The 21,794-nt window shown below is 47.7% G+C and overlaps 1 protein-coding gene across 1 annotated transcript in view; it reads left to right on the top strand.

Annotated features, from left to right (window-relative positions):
* Window positions 1-21,794, top strand: part of CORO7 (coronin 7) — a 1,792,839-nt gene that overhangs the window by 232,541 nt on the left and 1,538,504 nt on the right. Inside the window, exon 3 of the mRNA XM_069646849.1 lies at window positions 7,764-7,838. Coding sequence (XP_069502950.1) covers window positions 7,764-7,838 — 75 coding nt within the window. The remainder of the gene's footprint in view (window positions 1-7,763; window positions 7,839-21,794) is intronic.

Genomic DNA, 21,794 nt, shown 5'->3' with positions numbered 1-21,794 from the left:
AGAGTCCACATCCCTGAGCACGCAAACCTCTGCTCATTTCGACAATAAGTTGCTCACAACTAACACATAGGCCTCTCCGGTACCCTCGATGTTGAACGAACCCATAAAATTCAGGTCTAGCTCATCCCAAGGCACTTTAGGAACCTCCCATACCCTCATAGGGTAGGTTGAATGTCTGCAATATTTTGATACTCTCAGCATACTCTTTATAATTCTCAATTTTATTCTCCACATCTCCCATTGTGTCCGGCCCACCAGAAATCCGCCCTGATCAATGCTTTAGTTCTACCAATTCCCAAATGACCTTTGTGTCCCAAACTCATGACTTTGTTCTTCATGCCCTCCAGAACAACCAACCGGTGTCCTCTGCACAGATATCCTCCACTCACAGATAACTCGTCACAGACTCTCCTGAATGACCTCGATCTTCATTCACGAAATGTCCACCCCACTTGTAGCGTACTAGTTCCATTACCGTCTGGTATACTACATCCTCTTTGCATGCTTCATCCCACTCACCACGTTTCACACTATTTTAGATTTGGAATATGCCTTCCACCTCATGATCTTCAACATCATCCTCATTGGCTTCCACCACCATCCTCACTGCTACTCTGGAAAATGCATCAGCAATGAAATTGCTGATGCCCTGTCCAGAATAGCGGTATATGTTCCCCTGTATGTATTTCACATGAAAATAAAGACCCTGTATGCTGCTCGCCCACTTTATAATTCTCCTGGACCCACCTTTCAAACCTCTCTTCCCCACAGATAGGTTTTTAATTTGGTGTCAGCCCACATACACACAAGCACTTTGCGCTCAATCACTGAGTACCTCCTCTCCACATCCTTTAGCATCCTGGAGGCAAATGCACTTGTATACATTTCAGCCTTCTCCTGTTAAATTAATACAGCCCCCAAACCTGAATCGCTAGCACCTGTGTATACCACCGTCTTCCGGCCCTCCTGAAATCCTGCCATCAATGTGTCCTGCAGTTTACAACACTTTACCTCCCTAACGTCATCCATGCATGCTTCATTGCATTCAAGCATTACTCCTTTGATTGAGAGCTTCCTCGTGTTCTTGGTCTTCTCTACTAAACCTCTCAAAAACTTGCTATAAATCTCCACCAAGCCAAGAAAAGCTGACACCTCAGTCTTATTCTTCGGACCAGGCATCTCGCTGATCGCCACCGCTGTCATGCTTTGGCTTGATTTCATCTCTAGTGATCTCGTTACCCAGGTATTCCTGAATCCACATTTCTCCGAAGCCAAGACCTGCCTCTTTCAAGATTTCCAGCACGTGCTCCTCTATCTTACTCATGCTCATACATGGTCGACCCCCCTATCAGCACATCGTCCTGATAAAACATCACATCTGACTCACCCCTCAACAACTTATACATGACTTTTTGTAAAACATTAGCTGCAGACACTAGTTCAGATGGCATCCTCTTACATCTGAAAGGACCAAACCACATGAGGAATGCTGTTCGATCCATACGGTCTGCATCGCATTCTACCCGATGGTAAGCAAATCTCAGATCCAAAAGCGAAAACACTTGGGATCCATAGACATTCATCAATAAATCATCAATCTTTGAAAGCGGAAATTTCTCAGCCACAACAGTCTTGAAACTAAGGTTTCCTTATTTATAGATAAGAGTGAATTCTAGTGTAACAGCTCAAGAGGAAAGCCATTTAAGCATTTATTGCGAGCTGAATCATCAAGTATACTGTAAGTGAGGTGAGGTTTCACGTTAAGGTTCCTTTTTACGATAAGAGCTCTATCAGATTACCTAATAATATATCTTTAGATGCTTGTTGTTGAAGTTCGGTAGTTGGAATATGTCAAATTGGAATATGTTTGTTAGAGGTTGTTAATTTAGACATTTAAACATGTTTGGCATCAGATGCGAATTGAATGAGATTAAGAATCAGCTATGTTCTTAATTTACAGCTACTTTTTTGTATTACTTGGAGATTTTCTTGTGAAATTACCCCTGATAAAGAGAAATTGTCTCGAAATGCATTCGGCTGGATCAATACATTTCTGTTGTCTATAAACAACATTGTCTTGAAATATATGTGGTATGAAATTAGTATGTCATTTGAAAAGAAAATGTAGGTTACACATAAAACTATATTGATGAAGTAACCCATTTGGGTCATTACATTGCAAATCAATGTCTGGCTATATATTTTTGGCCAATGATAGTGTGCAGGGGACACAGGTTCCCTAATTGGGAGCATTGTCTTTTTTCTACACCCACCTTGATGCAAGCTCTGCTCTGAGTTTCTACACCTTGGATCCTAGAGCTTCTTTCAGTCTGTATCTGTGGTGACTTTGGTGTCTGCTCCTCATTTTGGGTAAATGCTGGAAAATTACTTGCAAGTAATCTAGCTCACATGCAGGCACCTGGGAGTCTCAGCGACTGATCCTTGCACCAACCTTCTTAATCCCAGTGTTTAGTGTTTGTTCTGCTTTTTACACCTGTTGTCCCGAGTGACATATGGGATTCTGTAGTGTGTATTTTGTGTCCACATCTGCTTTATTTGTCTGGCAGACTCCCTATCTAATTCTGATCTCTGTTTCGTGATGGCAACTGGAGACAGCGTGACAAACCTATTGCTAGAGCCTTTTTTATCTATACATGGGATAACCGTCTCTTGCACAAGTATAGCAACCAGATGTATAGAATAGGTTGAGTCCTGTATTCTATTCTGAGTAGCTAAATTCGGAAGCAACGTAATTTAGGTTCGGGCATGACCATTTTGTAGGTGGTGTGGGCTTTGCAGCTCCCGTCCTGTATCGCCACCAGGCAACTCACGGCTCTGGCAATGCCCTGGTAGGTTGCCATAAGGTGGAGTCAGGAAGCTGACTTAGCCACACTGGCTAAGTCATAACTTGACCATAGCAAGCCTGTTCTATGCGTTTTACAAAAGTACCAATCCACACCTACGAGAGAGTCTGCGGAATGTCGGCAAGGTCGATTAAGTTCAAGGTTAGAGCAGACTAGCAGTAGCTTCCATAGCGTCAAGTGTGGGTGTAACTTTCTTTAAGAGTTTGAACCAGTGCTATAATAATGCCATGTTTTACTTATGACTGCTATCACAGCCTGGAGAATGTAGTCTTTGTTCCACTGGCCGAGCAGCAAGATGATGATGTGGTCCAAGACTCAACTGCCATCCCGGAGAATCTGCTTGGCAGGCTTTTCTTTATTTGCCAGGTCCTTGGGTATATGCTAAAAATATTGCTTCACTGGGTGGTATGCATTGCCCCAACATTGAGGCTATTTGGATCAATCTTGTGCTCCCATCACTTGGCCACTATGTTATCAAGCAACATCGCTCATGGGAAAAAGAGTGGTGTGGCAGGTCAGAAGGAGGACACTGTGAGGGGTCAGCAATGTGAGACGCACAACTTTTGGATGATTGTTCAAAATATGCCATTTTATTAAATTATAAATGTTATTAAACACCTCACCATCCTTACTTTGATCCCGTCTATCAAAACTAATGGGAAACCCCCTAACACAGGATGCCTGGCCCTCACGCTTGAACACCAAATGCACAAGGAAAATATATGGCAATTCAAATGACATCAACAATGATATTGACAGTTTCTTGATAACCTCTTAGTAAGCTGGGTTAGCTCCTCTTCCCCAGGATTTAAGGTAAATTCAGCTCCAATGTTCAACAAAAAGAAACAAGGAAATCCATGTTTGTAATACAGTCTTAGTTCAGTTCTTGATGTCTTCAATGTCAAAGTAAAGTTTTGTTAACTAAAGTTCCAATAACAGAAAAGCTTCTCCTCTTGGTGATAACTTTCCACTTCACCAAAATAGCATCAATGGCATTCCCAGCCACAGTGCTTTGCCACAACTTCCAGTTGTCCAAGAAGAGTTACCCCAGTTCAAAGGTGATACAACATATGTACATGTTAATGAAATACAGTTCTTGGTTAATACTTGGTATGTCTCTCGTTTCAAGATTAGGAGTCACAGAAGGTACAGCACTTCTACTTTCCACTTCAAGAGCATCAACTTCTACAAGAGTAGTATTCTACGTACATTTGTGCTACTTAAGTCTCAAATCTACTGACAACCAAATACACCACCACAGCTTCAGTTCTTTGTGATCTCACCACAGCTTCCATATTTTGTGACTTCAAACATGTTTTGGTTATTACAAGATTCGCTTTCGGGTATTTCAACACCTTTAAGTAGACAATGCACTTTTCTACTGAACCTTCTTTCAGAGGGGCAGCCTATTTGCCTTTCTTGTCTGTAGGCAACCAACAATAACCTAGAATTGCCTTTGTAACATACTTCTCTTTTTTGCCTATGGTCTTTAGCAATGGAAATTGTATCAACTTCAAATAATGTTTATAAGTAGCAAGTTTCCCTCCCCCAGCCTTGCCTTTATCCCATTGCCAACTATTAGCCAGAATAATTACGCAGAGGCTTTGTTGTCGCTCTCTTGGCTTCAGGTAGTGCTTGCACACTTGTATTTTAGGCAGTGCCGAGATGCTATTTGGCTCACAGTACTGTTTAGACTGTTCTCTGGCTTTGGGAAAGGTTTGTTTCAGTCTCAATTGGGAAAATACATAGTTCACTCTTGGTTTAGGCAATGCTTGTTCTCTCCAGCTCCAAATAATAATGTTTAAACACTTGACATTCTCTTTGCTAGAAATTGTTGACTGTGTTAATAAAGATTCAGAGGTCACTCTTCCTCCTAGAATCGTAATTGGGCACACACAACCACTTCTTCATGGGTTTTACAAAGTTTTAAGTTTAAAAATTGCTTTTCGTAGCGTTTGCTTCTCACGCGAGTAAAAGAGAGAATACCCGATCACACGCAAGCGCTACAGTTCAAGTGTTCCTTTGTTAAAAACTCAACGATCAACTTCACATCACTTCTACGCATAGACAAGTGATTATTTAGCTGGATACTGTTGCCGGCATTGCTCGCGCAAGGAATCAGAAAGCTTGGTTTAAGTCACAGTTTATGCTGCCTGGTTTAAGTGTCCAGCTTATGCTACTACTGCATGCACTCTACCCACAGTTCCAGCTCCTTCTAATTGCCTGCACCTGAGGGAGCCTCTTAAGCCTCTCAGGTTCCCTCAGGTGTGGGCTATCAGGCTTACTTGCCTGACCACTACTACAGCACAACTCTTCAACTCTCTTCCTCGTACTTATGGGATTATGGGGCCTGTAGGTCCCAACAACAAAATCAGACTTTGACCTCTTCTTTTGTGAAAACAGCCATTAAAAGTGTGGGGTTACGGGGAAAGTTAAACGAGAGGGTTTCCCAATCTTTCTGGCCTGTTCTCCGCCACCCCCCACCATGTGATGCTCTCACAGAAAACCATTGTCAGGGTCGGGATCAGAAAGCATCTGACTTTCCCTGGCCACATGTGAAGGGTCCCAGTCCAGGTTTCTGGGAGGAATCATTACTGATTCAACACAACACAGACTCTCAGGATATGGAGTCTGATATTTTTTTTAAAGTAAAATTATAAAGCCTAAGTTTACCTGTCATCTATAGGTGATCCCTACCTATGTTGCTAAGGTACTCATCAGTCCCCCATGAACATCCAAAGCAATATGTTTGCTGTTCAAAACTACCCTTAGAATGTTCTCTCCTCTTTGGGAATCCCTTTTGGGATCTCTTATTGGATTTATACTTGGATCTCAGCGTATCCTTTGAAGGTAATATTGCTTTGATGGGCTTTCCCTCTTGAGTAATAACAGTTCAGCTTGTTTTAGTCTATTTGGCTTTGTATATTGCTCAATTGCCTTGTTCCTCTAAAGTCTGGGTCATGTCTTTTTCTCTTTAGTATTATATTCTTCTTCTATCGAGTCTCAAATTACTATCCACTATTCTTCTCTCTCGCTATTCAGCTTTTCAATAATTCTTTCTCTTGGATCACAATATTCAGAGTTAATTTGTTTCCAGGTTAACTTTGTCTCGTAAACTTCTACTGAGACAAGCTGCTTGTGCAGTATAATGATTCCCTTGGGTCCTCCCGTTCTCCTGTTTTTTTTTGTTCATGAAGGAGAACGTCTTTGGGCGATTTCTTCCTCAGGGGATTCTCTCTCTGCTCGTGAACCGCTGGTGCCTTCTCCAGTCGGCATCTCTCTCCTTGCACTCTCGTTTCCTCGCAGTGTCCCGGTGCTTTGCTGCGTGACCAGGCACCCTGTGACCCACTTTTGCCGTTGGTTACGGAAATGGATTGTGGACCAGCTGTCCACCACGGATTCTTTTCTTCTTCATGGTCTCGCCACCACCCTCTCCTGGGCTCCTGCCCTCTCGGTTTCTTGTGCTTTGGTTCTGCGGTGGCTCTGGCATCTCGCTTTGTGATACCAAGCGAGTTTGAAACTCGCAGGCTTCCTGGTTTCAATCTTCTCCAGGTCTTAGCAGCTTGGGGCCTTCCCCAGCTTGCATATGTGTGTCGCTTTGCCTCTCTTCCTCTCTCTTCTCCCTATCTCCCCCCTCACTCCCTCCCCCTCCCTCTCCTCTTTCTCTCCTCTATCTCTCCTCTCTCTCCCTGCTTTTCTCCCCCTCTCTCACTCCCTTGACCCCATTTTCCCCCCTCTCTCCCCCCTCTCCCCCTTCTTCCTTTCCCCCTCTTTTCCCTCTCTTTTCCCCCTCTCTTCCCCCTCTCTTCCCCCTCTCTTCCCCCTCTCCTCCCTCTCCTCTCTTTTCCCTTTCCCCTCCTCTCTCTCTCCTCTCTCTCTCTCTCCCTCTCTCCCCCCTCTCTCTCTACTCTCTCCTCACTCTTCTTGCTCCTCTCTCTCCGCTCTCTTCTTGTTCATCTGTCTCTGTCTCTCCTCTTGCTCGTCTCTCTCTCCGAGTGTACGGTCATCAACATACTCGTCCCTGTGGATTGGGTATTCAGATTTAAAGGGACATGATCTGTTTCCATAAAATAACGGTTTCTATTTGGTGTTTCTTCATCCCAATCTTGATACTTTACAGTTTCTGGTAATTCATGTAGGCCACCATATGCAGAGCTTGAGGGAGTTCTTCACGGGAATGGGAGTCCTTGTCCCCTAAGGGGAACGTCTCTCCCAGTGAGGTCCCACTTGCCACTACCCCTAGGGAGGGTTCTGCGGAACAGGCGCACTTCCCTAGCCTCACAGCCGGGGGGGCCTCCCCATTGGGGAGAAGGAATGAATTCCCTCAATTCGTCACAGTGCACAATTTCATGACCCACCGCATAGGGCATATGCCATACAACTTTAAACAACCCCATTACTCCAGCAGTGGGTAAACACTGAGGTGGGCAGTCCTCTGTAGCAGGATCCCTGTGCATTCTGTCCTTGCTCTTATTCGGGTGGTTTCTCAACTGGCACCCAGAGAAACTACTTTCCAACAACCCCACCTAGACTCGACATTAGATGACGGTTAACTGATGGGTCCAGTTACGGAGTTGAAGCTGGCTTAGGGTGGTGTGTTATGCTAGCCACTATACACTTTACTTGGGCACATTCTCAGAGAACAAGGGGAGCCAGTTCTATGAAGAGGTCAAATTATGTTTGTTGAAATTAACCTGACTGTGTGTGATGTGAAATTCTTATTAATTACACAGAATCTGCCTTTACATGAGGTTGTTGCATCCGCTAGAAAGTAATTGATGCTCAATTTTATTAATTTCAATATTTCGGTCTTGATATAAGGTATACTGCTTAGTAATGTTTACATTAGACTAAATTTGATTTGAAAATATATGAAGCTTCGTTGTCTTGTCTTTGCAGGGGTCTTGGGAATCGCGCCTTTGGGAGCCAGGAGTGGAGATATAAGGACTATTTCACAATTGAGCTGTCATTCAGGTAAACTGCACTTGCAGAACTTCCTTCACATATTAATTTTCTCCAAGCAATGGCATGACCGGATTGGCCCTCACTGGGTAGTATTTCTATTTTTCAGTACCCACTGATTTGTTTGGGGGTCATGTTAACGAGGGTGAGCATACTGCAGTATATGATTACGCAAACTATCTTTCTGCTCCCCTTTCCTCCTCGCTGTCAGATCTGTAAAGAAAGGTTTCTTACTGAGTATGGAGAGATTAAAGTAAGTAGCGTTCAAGTGTGGAGCGGCTGACAGGACTAACACAAACCCTTTGCTACCCAACGTTTCACTACGGAAGCTTGCACAGTAGTGCGTGAGAGAAGAAGGTAAGTACAAGAAGAAAACACATCTTCTTCCTATGAGGAGAACTGAACAGGGGAATCAGAAACGGGGAACAGTGGAGGAACAATAGTACATGATATAGGCCATAAAATTGCTCATCAAAATAGGTCTGGTTTGGTTTCCAGCCTGCTGCACTCGCCTCTTTAGTTGGGAAGAGCTGTGCTCATATTGGAGGATTGGAACTGCAAAGCTGCCATTGTTTCTGAACAGACATGGTGTGGTGAATCCCTGCTAACTAGGTCTGTCCATGGTCCACTGGCCTCACTGTCACGAACAATAGCAGGTGTCGTGCACACAAACCATCGCCCTTGATTCCACTTGTCCCCATTATCCATTTTTACTGACTTACACCTGCCTGCCTCTAATTGCCGGGGGCTAGAAAGTCTGGAGTGGTCCTACATCTCTCTACCTGGCCTCATAACTCAACCCCATTCTGGGGCAGTATCATGGTTGTGTGTGCCCTTCACCCTAAATTGTTGTCAGTATAGGTTGTGCTGTCTTGCTGCGCTTTATCAATCCTAACTCTTAGCTTCTGTTACTTATTGCTATTCTGCCCAAAAGCTCACCACCCTGATCAGAACCTTCCCGGACACATGTAAAGGAGGGATGATATCTGCGTATGAGCAGTTGTGCTGTGTGGGCTAGTGCGATAGGTGAGAAGAAAACAGAGAAGCTTGTCCTTAAACTTTCATTTGTTTTGGACACACATTTGAACTAAAATGTTCAGATTCCTATTAAATGTCTCTATAAACCTATTAATCTCGGGTGGTACAGGGAAGTTAGTTTGCGCACAATGTTGCAGGATTTGAGGAAATCTGATATTTCATTGGTTGTCAATTGGACACTATAAGCAGACATTATCTCATTATCTTCACCTTAATTTGGGAGGTTTTCTCCAAGAATGTGCACAAGGTTCCAAGGCTCGTCTCGTGCAGACTTCACAATGGGCCACTTCATTCATAAGGAGAAATAGTATCTACAATTCTCCAGCATGGGGTCTGGCATGGATTCACATGCTCATGAATATTCCCCGTCGTCAGGCTGGGATTCCTCGGTAAAGAAAAAACCAGTATCAGTTTCGTTTCTGATCTGTCTTTCGTAGTAATAACCAATCACTGGTCTCTGCGTCATACTGACCACAGCCAATGACTGCCCTCTACCTAAGCACCGCCTCTGGCAGCCATCTTCAGATTTTTACCGCACGTTCATGTGTTGGGATCCTCGTGCTATTGCTCTCGAGCGTTAGTGCTATTTTTTCACGTTTTTTTTCCAAAACTTTGTTTTTTCCGGTCAGAAGAGCCTCAAGCTCCACCGACTCTCCATCCGATCAACGGGGACCCGTGTCGGATTCGTCTGCGCCCCTCAAGGGTGAAGATTTCGTCGAGCTACGTTTTGGAGGACTCCAGAAGCTTCTCAGGCCCGGACATGGCCTAGGAGAAGGGAAGCTCGACGCCCGGAAAGCTGTTCAGGGTCTGCCCTGGATGCCAGCTGCAGAACGTCTTTAAGGAGGACGAACACTCCTTTTGTCTCTACTGCTTACATGAGGACAAGACGCACATGGAGAAGGACTGTGCGTTTTGCGGCAATATGTCGGAGCGGACCATGAAGGACCGCCACCAACGCCTCACCAACTGGCTGGAAGGGAAGAGCCTGTCAGGCGAGAAGAAGAGGAAGAAATCCGAGCGGTCTTCTAAGACCTTTGAGGACGCCCCAGCGACGGGGGTCCAACACAAGGCCAAGCACCGCGAGTCCGCTGGCACCGGGAGCGCCGAACGGTCGGGCTCTACGGGCGCCAGGCAGGGCGCACCCTCCCTGGCACCTTCAGCCACGAGCCAACGCTCTGGGTCGGGTAAGAGGAAGGGCGAGCACCCGGCGAAGCTCCTGGAGAGGCCCCGGTCGAGCTCGAAGGCCCCATCGGAGGGGGAGCGAGGCAGTGTCCCCCCCCTCAAGGATAAGGCGGTGAGCGCACCTAAGGTGGTGAAGGCCTTAATCCATCCGGCCAAGCCCTCTATCGATACTGACGCGGCGGCCCTGGCTCAGCCTGTGGAGGCTACACCAGTGGTGGCGACCTCGGGGCTCAGAGTCTCCCTGCCACCTCGGAGGGAGTCCTCTTTTGTGCCCATCGATAGGACCCCCGTGAAATCCCCGGCGGGGAAGAAAAAGGGGGGGCAGGGCGTCGTCGTAGATTCGGCTTCAGAGGAAGAGCTGATCGAGGTCTTAAGCCACGGCCTTGGCGTGGATGAAGACCGGCCCGTCGGGATGGATCCCGACGCAGGTGACGACGACAGCGTCGAGGGTGCCGACGGGGCCCCTGATCGCCCGTCGGATTCCCCTCTGCCAGTGCCGCAAGACAACTCGGCGGCCATTTTGTTGGCTATACAGTCCTTATGCTCAGAGATAAGGACGAGACTACAGTTGCCGACGGAGGAACCTCTCCCGTCGGGGATCCTGAACCGGAACCTTCTGGTGTTCCCAAGAAAAGAAGGATTCACCCTCCACCTCCTTTTCAGCCGTCGCACCCGTCCAGCCCTCCTCCCCGTCCACCCGAGGGGATGATACGGGGACTGACACGGCAGCGACGGGTACGGACGACGAGGTATACGACGAGGATCTCCCGTCGTCACCTCCCACCAGGGCTTCTCCGCCCGACGAGATTGGATCGTTCCACTCCATGATCGCCAGGGCATCCGAGCTTTTCCAACTCTGCCCTGAGGAGAAGAAAAAGGAAGGATTCCTTTATCAACGGCGCGAGGCCAAGAGGAAGACGGTCCTCGCGGTGCCTCTACTGGACGACATTTGGGATGAGGGCCTCGCCCTCCTCAAGAACCCTTCCACGACGCCAGCTAGAAGAGACCGGTACGAGAAGAAGTACCGGGTCCCGGACGCGAACCCCCTGTGCCTCCGGGCGCAACCTACCCCGGACTCCGTCGTCCCCGCGCGGCCAGGAAGAAAGCGGGGGGGGGTGCTATGGTATAAACTGGCTCCCTTGCTGGACTTCCTACCGGACGACAAGAGGGCGGATGCCCTGGAGATCCTACAGGAAGGTGAGGTGGCGTCGGACCACGCCATCACTATTGCGACGGACATCGCCGACACTGGGTTTCGCCAGTTGGGCAACGGCGTGTGCCTTAGGCGGCGTGGATGGCTCAAGGCTACGGACTTCCGTCAAGACGTACAGACCAGAGTCCTGGACATGCCGTTCGATGGGAACAACCTGTTTGGGAAAACAGTGGACGATTCCCTTCAGGCCATTAAAGCGGACACTGAGACGGCCCGGGCCCTTGGGGTTCTACAGCAACGACGGACGCCCTTTCGGAGCAGCGGAGGCAAGGGTGCCTCCAAAGGTTCCGGCGGCGGTTTCTCTACCTACCGTCAAGCGGCCCGCTCGTCGTCTCAGGAGGCCTACAGAGGACGAGGCAAGTCTGGCGGACCCCGCCGTCATCGCCAAGGAGGTCAAGGCGGCAAAGCCTCGTCGAAACAGGATTGAACCGGCCGTGGGGGCGGGCCCCCACCGAAGCACCCCGGTGGGAGGCCGGCTGGCGAGCTTCGTCAGCGTGTGGGAGTCCATCTCCACCGACCGTTGGGTGCTGGACGCCTTAGCCCGGGGCCACGCGCTCGAGTTTCAAAGAAGGTGCCCGCGCGTCCCCTCCGTGGCCAGGAAAGAGCTTCACGTCCCTCAGCTTCTCCTGGAGGTAAAGGCGTTGCTCAGGAAGGGCGCCATCGAACTCGTCCCAAAGAGGCTTCGGGGCTCCGGAGTTTACTCGAGATACTTCCTCGTGAATAAGAAGACGGGAGGATGGCGCCCCATCCTAGACCTGCGACGTCTGAACAAGTTCATCAAGGCGCAGAAGTTCCGGATGGTCACCCTCCAGCACGTCCTGGGTCAGCTGGAGGAAGGAGACTTCCTGTCGTCGTTGGATTTGGAGGATGCCTACTTCCATATTCCCATCCTAAAGGGGCACCGAAAATTCCTCAGGTTTGTGGTCCAAGGGCGTCACTACCAGTTCAAAGCCCTCCCCTTCGGACTACGGTCGGCACCCAGGGTATTTACCAAGTGCCTTGCACCGCTGGTGGCGCAGCTGCGCCGCGAGGGGATCCACGTCTACCCCTACTTGGACGACTGGCTCATCCGAGCCAAGACGAGGGAGCTCGCCGTGGAGCACACGGCAAGGACCGTCCAACTTCTCACGGACCTGGGATTCTCCGTGAACTACGCCAAGTCCCACCTGGTACCCGCGCAAAATGCACTGTTTCTGGGAGCGAAGCTCGACACAGTGTCCCTTCTGGCCTCCCCGTCGGAGGAAAGGACCAGGTCCATCCTGGGCAAGGTACAGCGGATGTTGGTTTCCGACGCGGCCAAGGTGAGGTCCATCAAGTCCCTCCTCGGAATGATGTCTTCTTGCATCTACCTCATTCCCATGTGCAGGCTCCGGATGCGCCCGTTGCAGGAGTTCCTGGACGCGCGCTGATTCCAAACGACGGGCGGCTTCGAGGAGAGGATCACACTCGACGAGAGTTTCCGCCGAGCGGTCCGGTGGTGGGGCACCCGCGCGCATCTGACGGCGGGCATGGACTTCCAGACCCCAGACCACCAGGAGACAGTGACCACGGATGCCTCCCTGGAAGGGTGGGGAGCGCACACCGAAAATCTGCACGCGAGAGGCCTTTGGCTCCCGACGGAGAAGTCCCTGCATATCAACGTCCTGGAGCTCCGTGCAGTGTTCTGGGCCCTCAGGTCCTTCCTTCCGTCCCTCAAGGGCAAGGTGGTGAGGATCTTCACCGACAACACCACCACCATGTTTTCCATCAGGAAACAGGGCGGAACCAGGTCCCCAGCACTGTCCAAGGAGGCGCAGGACCTGTGGCATTGGGCCGTCGCCCAAAGGATGTTTCTGGTGCCGTTTCATCTGGCAGGGATAAAAAACACCATTGCCGACTCACTCAGCAGGGAGCTGCGCTCGTGCCACGAGTGGGAACTACGGCAGGATCTAGTGGATCGCCTCTTCCGACGGTGGGGCACACCCCAGATCGACCTGTTCGCGACGGCGACGAACTCCAAGTGCCGGAGGTTCGCCAGCAGGTTTCCCCAGGCGAGGAGCATGGGCAATGCTTTCTCGTTCCCCTGGGAGGGCCTGTTCCTCTACGCGTTCCCTCCTTTGCCACTGCTAATCCGGCTCGTCAACCAGCTCAAGAGGTCACGGTGCAGGATGATCCTCGTCGCACCTGCGTGGCCGAGGCAGATATGGTTCCCGGACCTTCTGGACTTATCAGCGTCCCCGCCAATCAAGCTGCCGGTGGACGCGGATCTACTCTCCCGGGAAGGAGGCGCAATCCTCCACCACGACCCGAAATCGCTGAACTTGCAGGCCTGGCTCCTGCAGCGCTAGAGTTTGGAGGATACGACATACCGGCCGACTGCAGAGAGGTTCTTGCAAAGGCCAGGGCGTCCTCGACTCTTAAATGCTACGGACACAAATGGAAGAGGTTCTCTGTCTGGTGCCACGCACAGAAGATTAACCCTCTACGGATTACGGCTCCCCAGGTACTGCCGTACCTGCTGACACTAGCCAAAGCTGGACTGGCACACGCGTCCATCAAGATTCATCTTGCTGCGATCTCCCGATACACCAGAACCACGGGCCGGACGTCCTTGTGGTCTCATCGTCTGGTGAAAGAGTTCATGAAGGGACTGTTCAGATCGTTCCCGCCGGTGAAGGCTCCGGCCCCGGCGTGTGAGCTCAACGTGGTGCTGACCAAGCTCATGGGACCTCCGTTCGAGCCTCTGCACTCGGCCCCGTTGAAGTTTCTGTCGTGGAAAACAGCGTTTCTTGTGGCCATCACCTCCGCACGACGGGTGGGAGAGATCCAGGCCCTTTCCTGCAAGGCCCCGTACTTGACTTTTCACGACACGAGGGTAGTGCTCAGGATGCACCCCTCCTTCATGCCCAAGGTACCGTCGGACTTCTATCTCAACGAACCCTTGGTGTTGCCTGTGTTCTTCCCGTCGCCTTCGTCGCCGGCTGAGAGGACTTTGCACTTGCTGGATGTGCTAGAGCGCTGAAGTTCTACGTGGACCGCACGAAGTGTTTTCGGAAGACGTCACAACTCTTTGTGAATTTTGGACCTGTCAATCAGGGGAAGGCTCTCTCGAAGGCTTCCATTTCCAGATGGCTCTCCGGCTGTATCATGTACCGTCATCGGTTGGCAAACCGACCGCTGCCTGGCCGTCCGAGAGCCCATTCCACCAGAGCGATCGCAGCCACCACGGCGTTCCTTTCTGGTGTGCCCCTGCTGGACATATGCAGGGCTGCTACGTGGAGGTCGACGCACACCTTCACGAAATTCTACTGCGTCGATCGGGATTCCAGGGAGGAGTCCAGGGTCGGCCAAGCAGTGCTGCGCAACCTGTTCGCCTGAGGTGAGCCTGGTGAGGAGGTAAGATGCTTAATGTTGAGTTTGATGCAATGCTTAATGTTGAGCCTTTGCCACCTCCCGTGGTTGTGCATGTGTGTACTGCTATGTATTCTTTATTCATGAGCATGTGAATCCATGCCAGACCCCATGCTGGAGAAGGAACAAGTTACTTACCTGTAACTGTTGTTCTCCAGCATGGGTCTGGCATGGATTCACATGCGAACCCTCCCGCCTACCCCTCTGCGGCTCTTCACTTGGTCATACTGCCACTTCACGTGCTTCCAAATCTGAAGATGGCTGCCAGAGGCGGTGCTTAGGTAGAGGGCAGTCATTGGCTGTGGTCAGTATGACGCAGAGACCAGTGATTGGTTATTACTACGAAAGACAGATCAGAAACGAAACTGATACTGGTTTTTTCTTTACCGAGGATTCCCAGCCTGACGACGGGGAATATTCATGAGCATGTGAATCCATGAGCATGTGAATCCATGCCAGACCCATGCTGGAGAACAACAGTTACAGGTAAGTAACTTGTTCCTTATCAGGCAGATCTTGGAAAGGTTCTGCGATATTAATGACTATTGTCTGCCTCGGTCTTGCTTGCATTTTTACAGGCTCCATTGGGCAAACTCTTCCTATTGCAACTTTATCACTGCACTGACAGGAATGCACTTCACATGCCACAATGCCATCGATCCGCAGTGATCATGTCTTCCCGTAGCTTGTGCCATTTATTCCCACATGGACTTTATGACCCAAAGCAATGAGTCCGTGATAAATTCCTTGTGGGATATGATTTTCACATCACGCACCAAAAGCCCTTCTTCAGGCAGTGTTCAAGTGACCATTTTTGTGACATTTTCCACCTCGTCCCGAACACAATCCTTCAATTGTGCCTCCTTCCACACCTTAACAGAAAGTATGAGTTCTCCTACCCACAAAATATTGCAGAATCCCTGCACCATTCATCCATCAAAGCAACCTCACCTTCATCGTGTCCAGCACCTGCCACATCTTTAAGGGTAAGTGCAAAAGTAAACCTGCCTCGATATTATTCATGCCTGTCACTTACTAAGCACAAAATTGGAGGATTTAAGAACTGGTGCATAAAATTCGGCCAACAACAAAAAAAATTATCTAATTTGTTTGTTATGATATGGCCTCAAGCTGTTTGGCCTTGGGCCTAGTACCTGTCCCCGAAATGGAGTGCACTAAGGATTCTACCTCCGGTACCACTGTCTTGCATTTCCCAAGTCTCATGGTCATTTCACTGACATTTTACACTTTGAATACCTTATCCAAAGCTAATCCATGCTCTTTGTTTCTTCTCCCATTTATGATTATCACCTTGAAATGCTACAGAACCATGCATGACCTCCAAGAGGTTGAACGTGAGCCCATGAAAGACCAAAACTGCACTTGCCAGTCAGAATGAGAGATGCTCAAACCTAAATTGAGCCTGCTGGCTCCATCCCAAAGTGGATGCCCCAATGACAAATGTGTTCACTTTGGCCTCTTTTTCTTTTTGTAACTGAGGACACATGGCACATACCCTAAACTCTCAAATGTCACCTCCATAACCTCCAAGGGAAATGTCAGGTTCACTCAAGATGCATTCACCAAACACTGCCTTAAAATCCTCCAATCCTAGTTTGGTATATTTAGAGCAAGAATTGTCCATGAAGCTAACATTTGAGCATATCATTGAAAAGCATGGTGCACCAGGAATTGCTTTGCTCGTCACAACTCCCTGACTCACATAACATCAACAGATAGTCACCCAAAGGCATTTCTAGGAGCGGGCACAGGGGTGGGGGCTTTAAGGGGGCTATAGCGCCGGGTCTTTTGGTTGTAGCCCCGGATAGAATCCCAGGAGCTGGATACAAAAGGCTAGCCAGCCATGAGCCCCGACAGTCTCAACATTAGCATAGCCCCGGACCTAGCAACACCCCTGTAGTCTCCTGCCGCAGATTGAACCTGCCTACCTCATTGCAGCCATTTTGCTGCATTTGATAAAACAGCAGTTTTGGCATATTTTTTCTGCATTTAAAAAAAAGTTTTATTTATATATGACGGTCACATCAGTACATCACATTTGCATGCCACATATGATAACAATTAGGTTCCATAGACAATTGCCTGCACATTTACATCTTACATGGAACCCGTAGGACAATCGTTCTCCTGTATTGTAGGGTTACCATGGTGTCTGGCCAAGTAGGATCGGTAAGGGGCCCATATGTCCTTGGGTCTGATTGTGGGGGAAACGAGAAGGATAAAGCCCTCTTCACACTCATTTACATAAGTCAGGTCCCAGAGCCATGATTGCACTGTGGGGGCTGCCCTGGATTTCCAGCATTTAAAGGATAGTTCCGGGACTTGTTTTTTATTGTCCCTACGGTTCGGCCATGTGTTTTTAAGCATAACTCGGTAGATTGTAGAAAACTTTCCTATGGACCTTACCCGACTTTTCGTCCATTAACGCACTCGAAATCAGCCTCCATTTTCTGATAATCCTATCATTTCTCCCCATCGCCCTGGCTCACCTGCTTTTGTGGCACTAAATCAAATCCCCCGCCCCTGAAACAGACTTTATCAAAACATTCATATTCCCCGCCTCTATCCGTGACGTGACTGAGCTGCGTAGGCAAACGCGCCCAGGCGTCTTCTACGCGACTCCACACAGAACCCGGAAATCAACACAGATGAGCTCACACAACACAGCGCGCCACAATTGGGAATATGAAACTGTACTTTTAAATTAAACCGCAAGATTGTAAATTTGGTAAAGTACATTTATTTGACATCAAATGTTTTGAGAATATTCAGCGATTTGCATTTTTATTTGCTCACGTTCCAAAAAGTTCGTTTTGAGGCACGCGATGTTCCTTTGCTGTACACAGGGTCTTAGATCATCTCACAATACAGAGCCACAATTCGGAATATGAAACTGTGGTTTAAAAGCAAACGGCAAGATTGTACATTTGGCAAAGTACATTTATTGGACATCAAATGTTTAGAGAATATTCAGCGATTTGCATTTTTCTTTGCTCTCGATCCAAAATAGTTCGTCTTGAGGCAAGCGATGTTCGTGTGCAGTACACAGGGTGTTGGTTTACGATAAAATAAGCTCTTCGGTCGCACTGATAATCGCATGGCTGTTCCAGCAACGAGGCACTAGGCCACCACAACGGTCTGTATGTTGCATCTAGCCATTAGTACCGCGTAAGGGCATACTTGTACTTGGCGATCGTCCCATAAAATGGTCAGGGTGGTAACGTTGTTCACGCGGAGAAGGAACTGGTGGTTGAAAAACTCATCCGCCGGTGTCTGGTACTCGTGACACATGCAACAATGAAGGATGTACCTGTTTGAAAAACATAAAAAATGAAATTAGTCTCACCATCAGATCTTTATTAAAATTATTCATTTTATATATTCGGTCGGGAAATTATTTCATAGCTAGGACAGTGCAACTGGGTATTATACGTCAATGGGGGGCCGTAGGATACTGAGACAGTCCCCCAGTGCAGGGGTTGACAGGGAGGCAGTGCAGGTGGAGAGTGGAAGGGCCCAGGACCGAGGTCGCAGACAGTGGACCAGTTGTAGCAGGGGAGAGGGAGAGAGAAAGCAGAAGCAAAGAGGAAGGTTTTGAGGTGCTTCCGTAAAAGGAGATGGTTCTCCTCAAGATAGTGCGCGGTACAAAACAATATGCCACATAGAACAAACAAGTTTAAATTGCGGTATAAACTCATCTAAAGAGTTACTTACATTATATTTGCATTTTCCATTGTTTCTGTGCGTAGGGCAGCCCCGAAATACCACTCCTTCTATGCCGACATTATTTCTTCTAATGAACGAACATTAAATGGCTATCGTTTCTGAAATTTTATTCATTATCGTTTCTTACGTTATTGCACCACACCCCCAAAAAGAAGTCTTTCGGGATGGGTCCGGCCTGTCAAGGTCAAATAACAATAGAACCTTATACTGAGTCGTGGGCCATTCCGGCACCCGAGCAAAAAATCAAAGCAGCTGACCTTCACTTTGAACGAGCACACATTCCTAGTTAGCTACATTCAGTATAAGGCCATCTCACAGGACTTGAAATTTACACTCCATCTTTGCATTTTGTCTGCGTGCTTTGCAGCCCCAGAGAACCATAAATACAGAGACATTCTATACTTTTTGAAAAATGATTTATATTACTGTTTGGTTTAATTTAATGCGCAAATGAACAAGGTTGGATAGACACATTGCATGTACACTGAGCAATCACTTTTATTTACACATAGCTACACATATTCAATGGGCCTGCGACATGAGGAGACTCGAGAGCAAAGTCACAGGTGACACCCGGGTGGTTCGCACTACTGCACGGTGAAGGGAGGGGCAAGGGTGGAGAGACACATTGCATGTACACTGAGCAATCACTTTTATTTACACATTACATAGATACACATATTCAATGGGCCTGCGACATGAGGAGACTCGAGAGAACAGACAATCAAATTACAATCATTTAAACCGTGATGTGTATTTCTCAATGAGCTCTTCTTTAGGTGGACATGGAACAGAGGCAATGTTGGGTGGCAATGCAGTTGTCCCCTGCACAGGTTCATTCACAACTCCATGTATGTGCCTATCTAGGACATCAACAATAAGTCTCTCAATAAACTCATATTGCATATCCTCAAACACTGGTTTGATCACCCATTGTTTACTTCTTTTAGTGAAGGCCTTATTGTAGCAAAGCGTTCCTAAAGTTCCGGTTGTCCTACTTTGTTGACGGCCAACATTATGGTTATGTGCCAAGACCGCTAGAAGAGTCCGATTTATCATGCCCTCCATGCCAAAATGCAATCGTTTTGGCCTGTACTTTAGGCACATATTGTGGAACACCTCCAAATCTCCTGTGTGGCAGAATTCCGTGAGTCCCCTCAAATCTCTTGTTATAGTTTTATCAAATACAATCTTTTCAATGGCTTTGTGAGTGGGTGATGAAGGAATCAACCACTTCTTCTTCCGTGCCTCCTCTGTGGACAAACGGCCATGTTCACAATTGTGGAAATGTTGGTTTGTGGTCCAGCGGTGAACGTTGCTACAGTGTAGCATTACTGACCGCCATTTTTCCAGTAGAATTTCCAACGACCCTCCACATGTTTTTGAGCTCCACCAAAGATGGTTGCTGATTGACTTGGACCACTGTGAAATACCTTGCATATCTTTTTTTTTTACCTGCAGCCGACATTTTTTTATTGATTGTTTTTGCAAGATGCCAAACGTCAAATTGGTGATTTATATTTTTGTACTCTTCTCTCATTGTCTTGGCAATTGAAACGTGTCTGTCCGTGGCTATCAGGTCGATCACCATTCCCCGCGATTGTAGTTCTTGCAATGATGCTACAAAGCCAACTTTCTCCATGGCCACTGAGGATGTACTTTGTGACACCTGCACGACCACCGAACTCACAATTTTCTTACTTTCCATGTCCTGAAAGTGGTCGGTGCAGTACTTGGCTGAAAATCCTGGGCTGTCGCACTGTCCATCACCGGCTAGCCTGAACCGTTTGCCCGCGAATGTACTATCAATAGACATTTTTTCCATTCTCCAAGCTTCGCTAATGGCTGGAAATAGATAATCGGTTTGGTATTTGTAGAACTGAGTTTTCGCAATGAAATGGATTCCCACAAACTGAAAGAAAGACTCTAACTTTTTAAAACTTGAACCACTAAAAAGTGCAGCCGCTGCACTAAGTAGATTGCCTGCTGGCAGTTGCCCCAGCATGGGTTGTGCAGACCATGAGAAAGGATGATATTTTGTACAGGTGGCATGTATTTTAAGGTTAGTGCCTCGAATTGCACGAGTCACATTAATCAATGGCTCCCCACATACTTCCCCACCAACCGAATGCCCACATTTCATCCGAATAATGATATCAATCAAACAACTATCGAATACAATGAATTTGGCCTCTTTCCTTATACTGTCACTCTGCATCCCAGCTGGTTCGGCCTGTAACGTTGAGGACATGTCACTCACATGAAAGGTAGAATCTCTGATATCGTCTTCCGCTATGTTCAGTGATATTAATGGTGTTTCATTGTCGTCCACTTCATTCTCTTCCATTGCAACATCTGTTCCTTCTCCGGCGATGGGTGAATAAAACAATTTCTTCAACTTTCTCGCGGTCTTAGTTTTTGCGGGTGTGGATTCTGTGAATTGATCTCGGACTGCATCCGAACTACCAGGAGGACATTCACTATCAATGGCTGGTGGTGGTATAGCTCCGTTGTCAATCACTTCATATTCTTCCCATTGGCACGATGCATCTCCAGTCTCAAGTCCCTGCCAAAAGGTTTGACAAGCAACATCTCTCGTTCGCTTCACTGTCTGTGTAGATCTAGTTCGTACACCCACTCGCAACTAGAGGACAGATTGGAAAAGGGATGTTCAGTTTAAACACAACTTACAGTATTGAACTATTAACAGTGAAAAACAACATAATATAGTGACCAGGACACTAACCTTCTTTTGCTTTCTTTTCTTTGAAACTTTCTTGCCTCGAACTTCAACATCAGGACGCTGTTGCTCCGACTCGTGTGTGCATGTCTCCACTTCCTCTTGCGCTGCAACGACTATATTTTCATGATAAGCACATCCATCACTCACTGACGCTCCATCGACTCCCTGAAACATAGAACTTTCATTAGTATGTATAATAATATCGAAAACACAAAATGTACTTGGGGACCAATACCCACGTACATCTCAATAGCAAAACACGAATGAACGCTTTGTGTAGAACATTCAAACGACAATTATTCACGCATTGTTTATCTAGTTAGATGGAACTGTCAAGATCCATACCTCGGGCTCCTCATAGACTTCCATTGATGATATTATTGAAGATGATGCTTCAGTAACTCCCTGAAACACAGTAATTGCATTAGTATGGTTTTCTATTTTGTTAAAAAGAACATAAACTTTGTGCAGGCGTCAACGGCTCATCTAAATAGACCTGCACAAATGATCAGTTGTCTAAAATAAATAATGGATATGTAAATATGATTCGATTTGCTCGATCGTTGGAAGTGTCACCACCCAGAGATCTGCATCAACTACTAGGGGTGATGTTCTTGTAGAAGAAGCTCCGTCATCTCCCTGAAACATAGTACTT

This window comes from Ambystoma mexicanum, chromosome 2q, assembly GCF_040938575.1.
Source record: "Ambystoma mexicanum isolate Mex_15411 chromosome 2q, UKY_AmexF1_1, whole genome shotgun sequence".
Classification (NCBI taxonomy): Eukaryota; Metazoa; Chordata; class Amphibia; order Caudata; family Ambystomatidae; genus Ambystoma; species Ambystoma mexicanum.
Note: the sequence above shows the minus strand (reverse complement) of the source record. Positions and strands in the feature narration are given on the sequence as shown.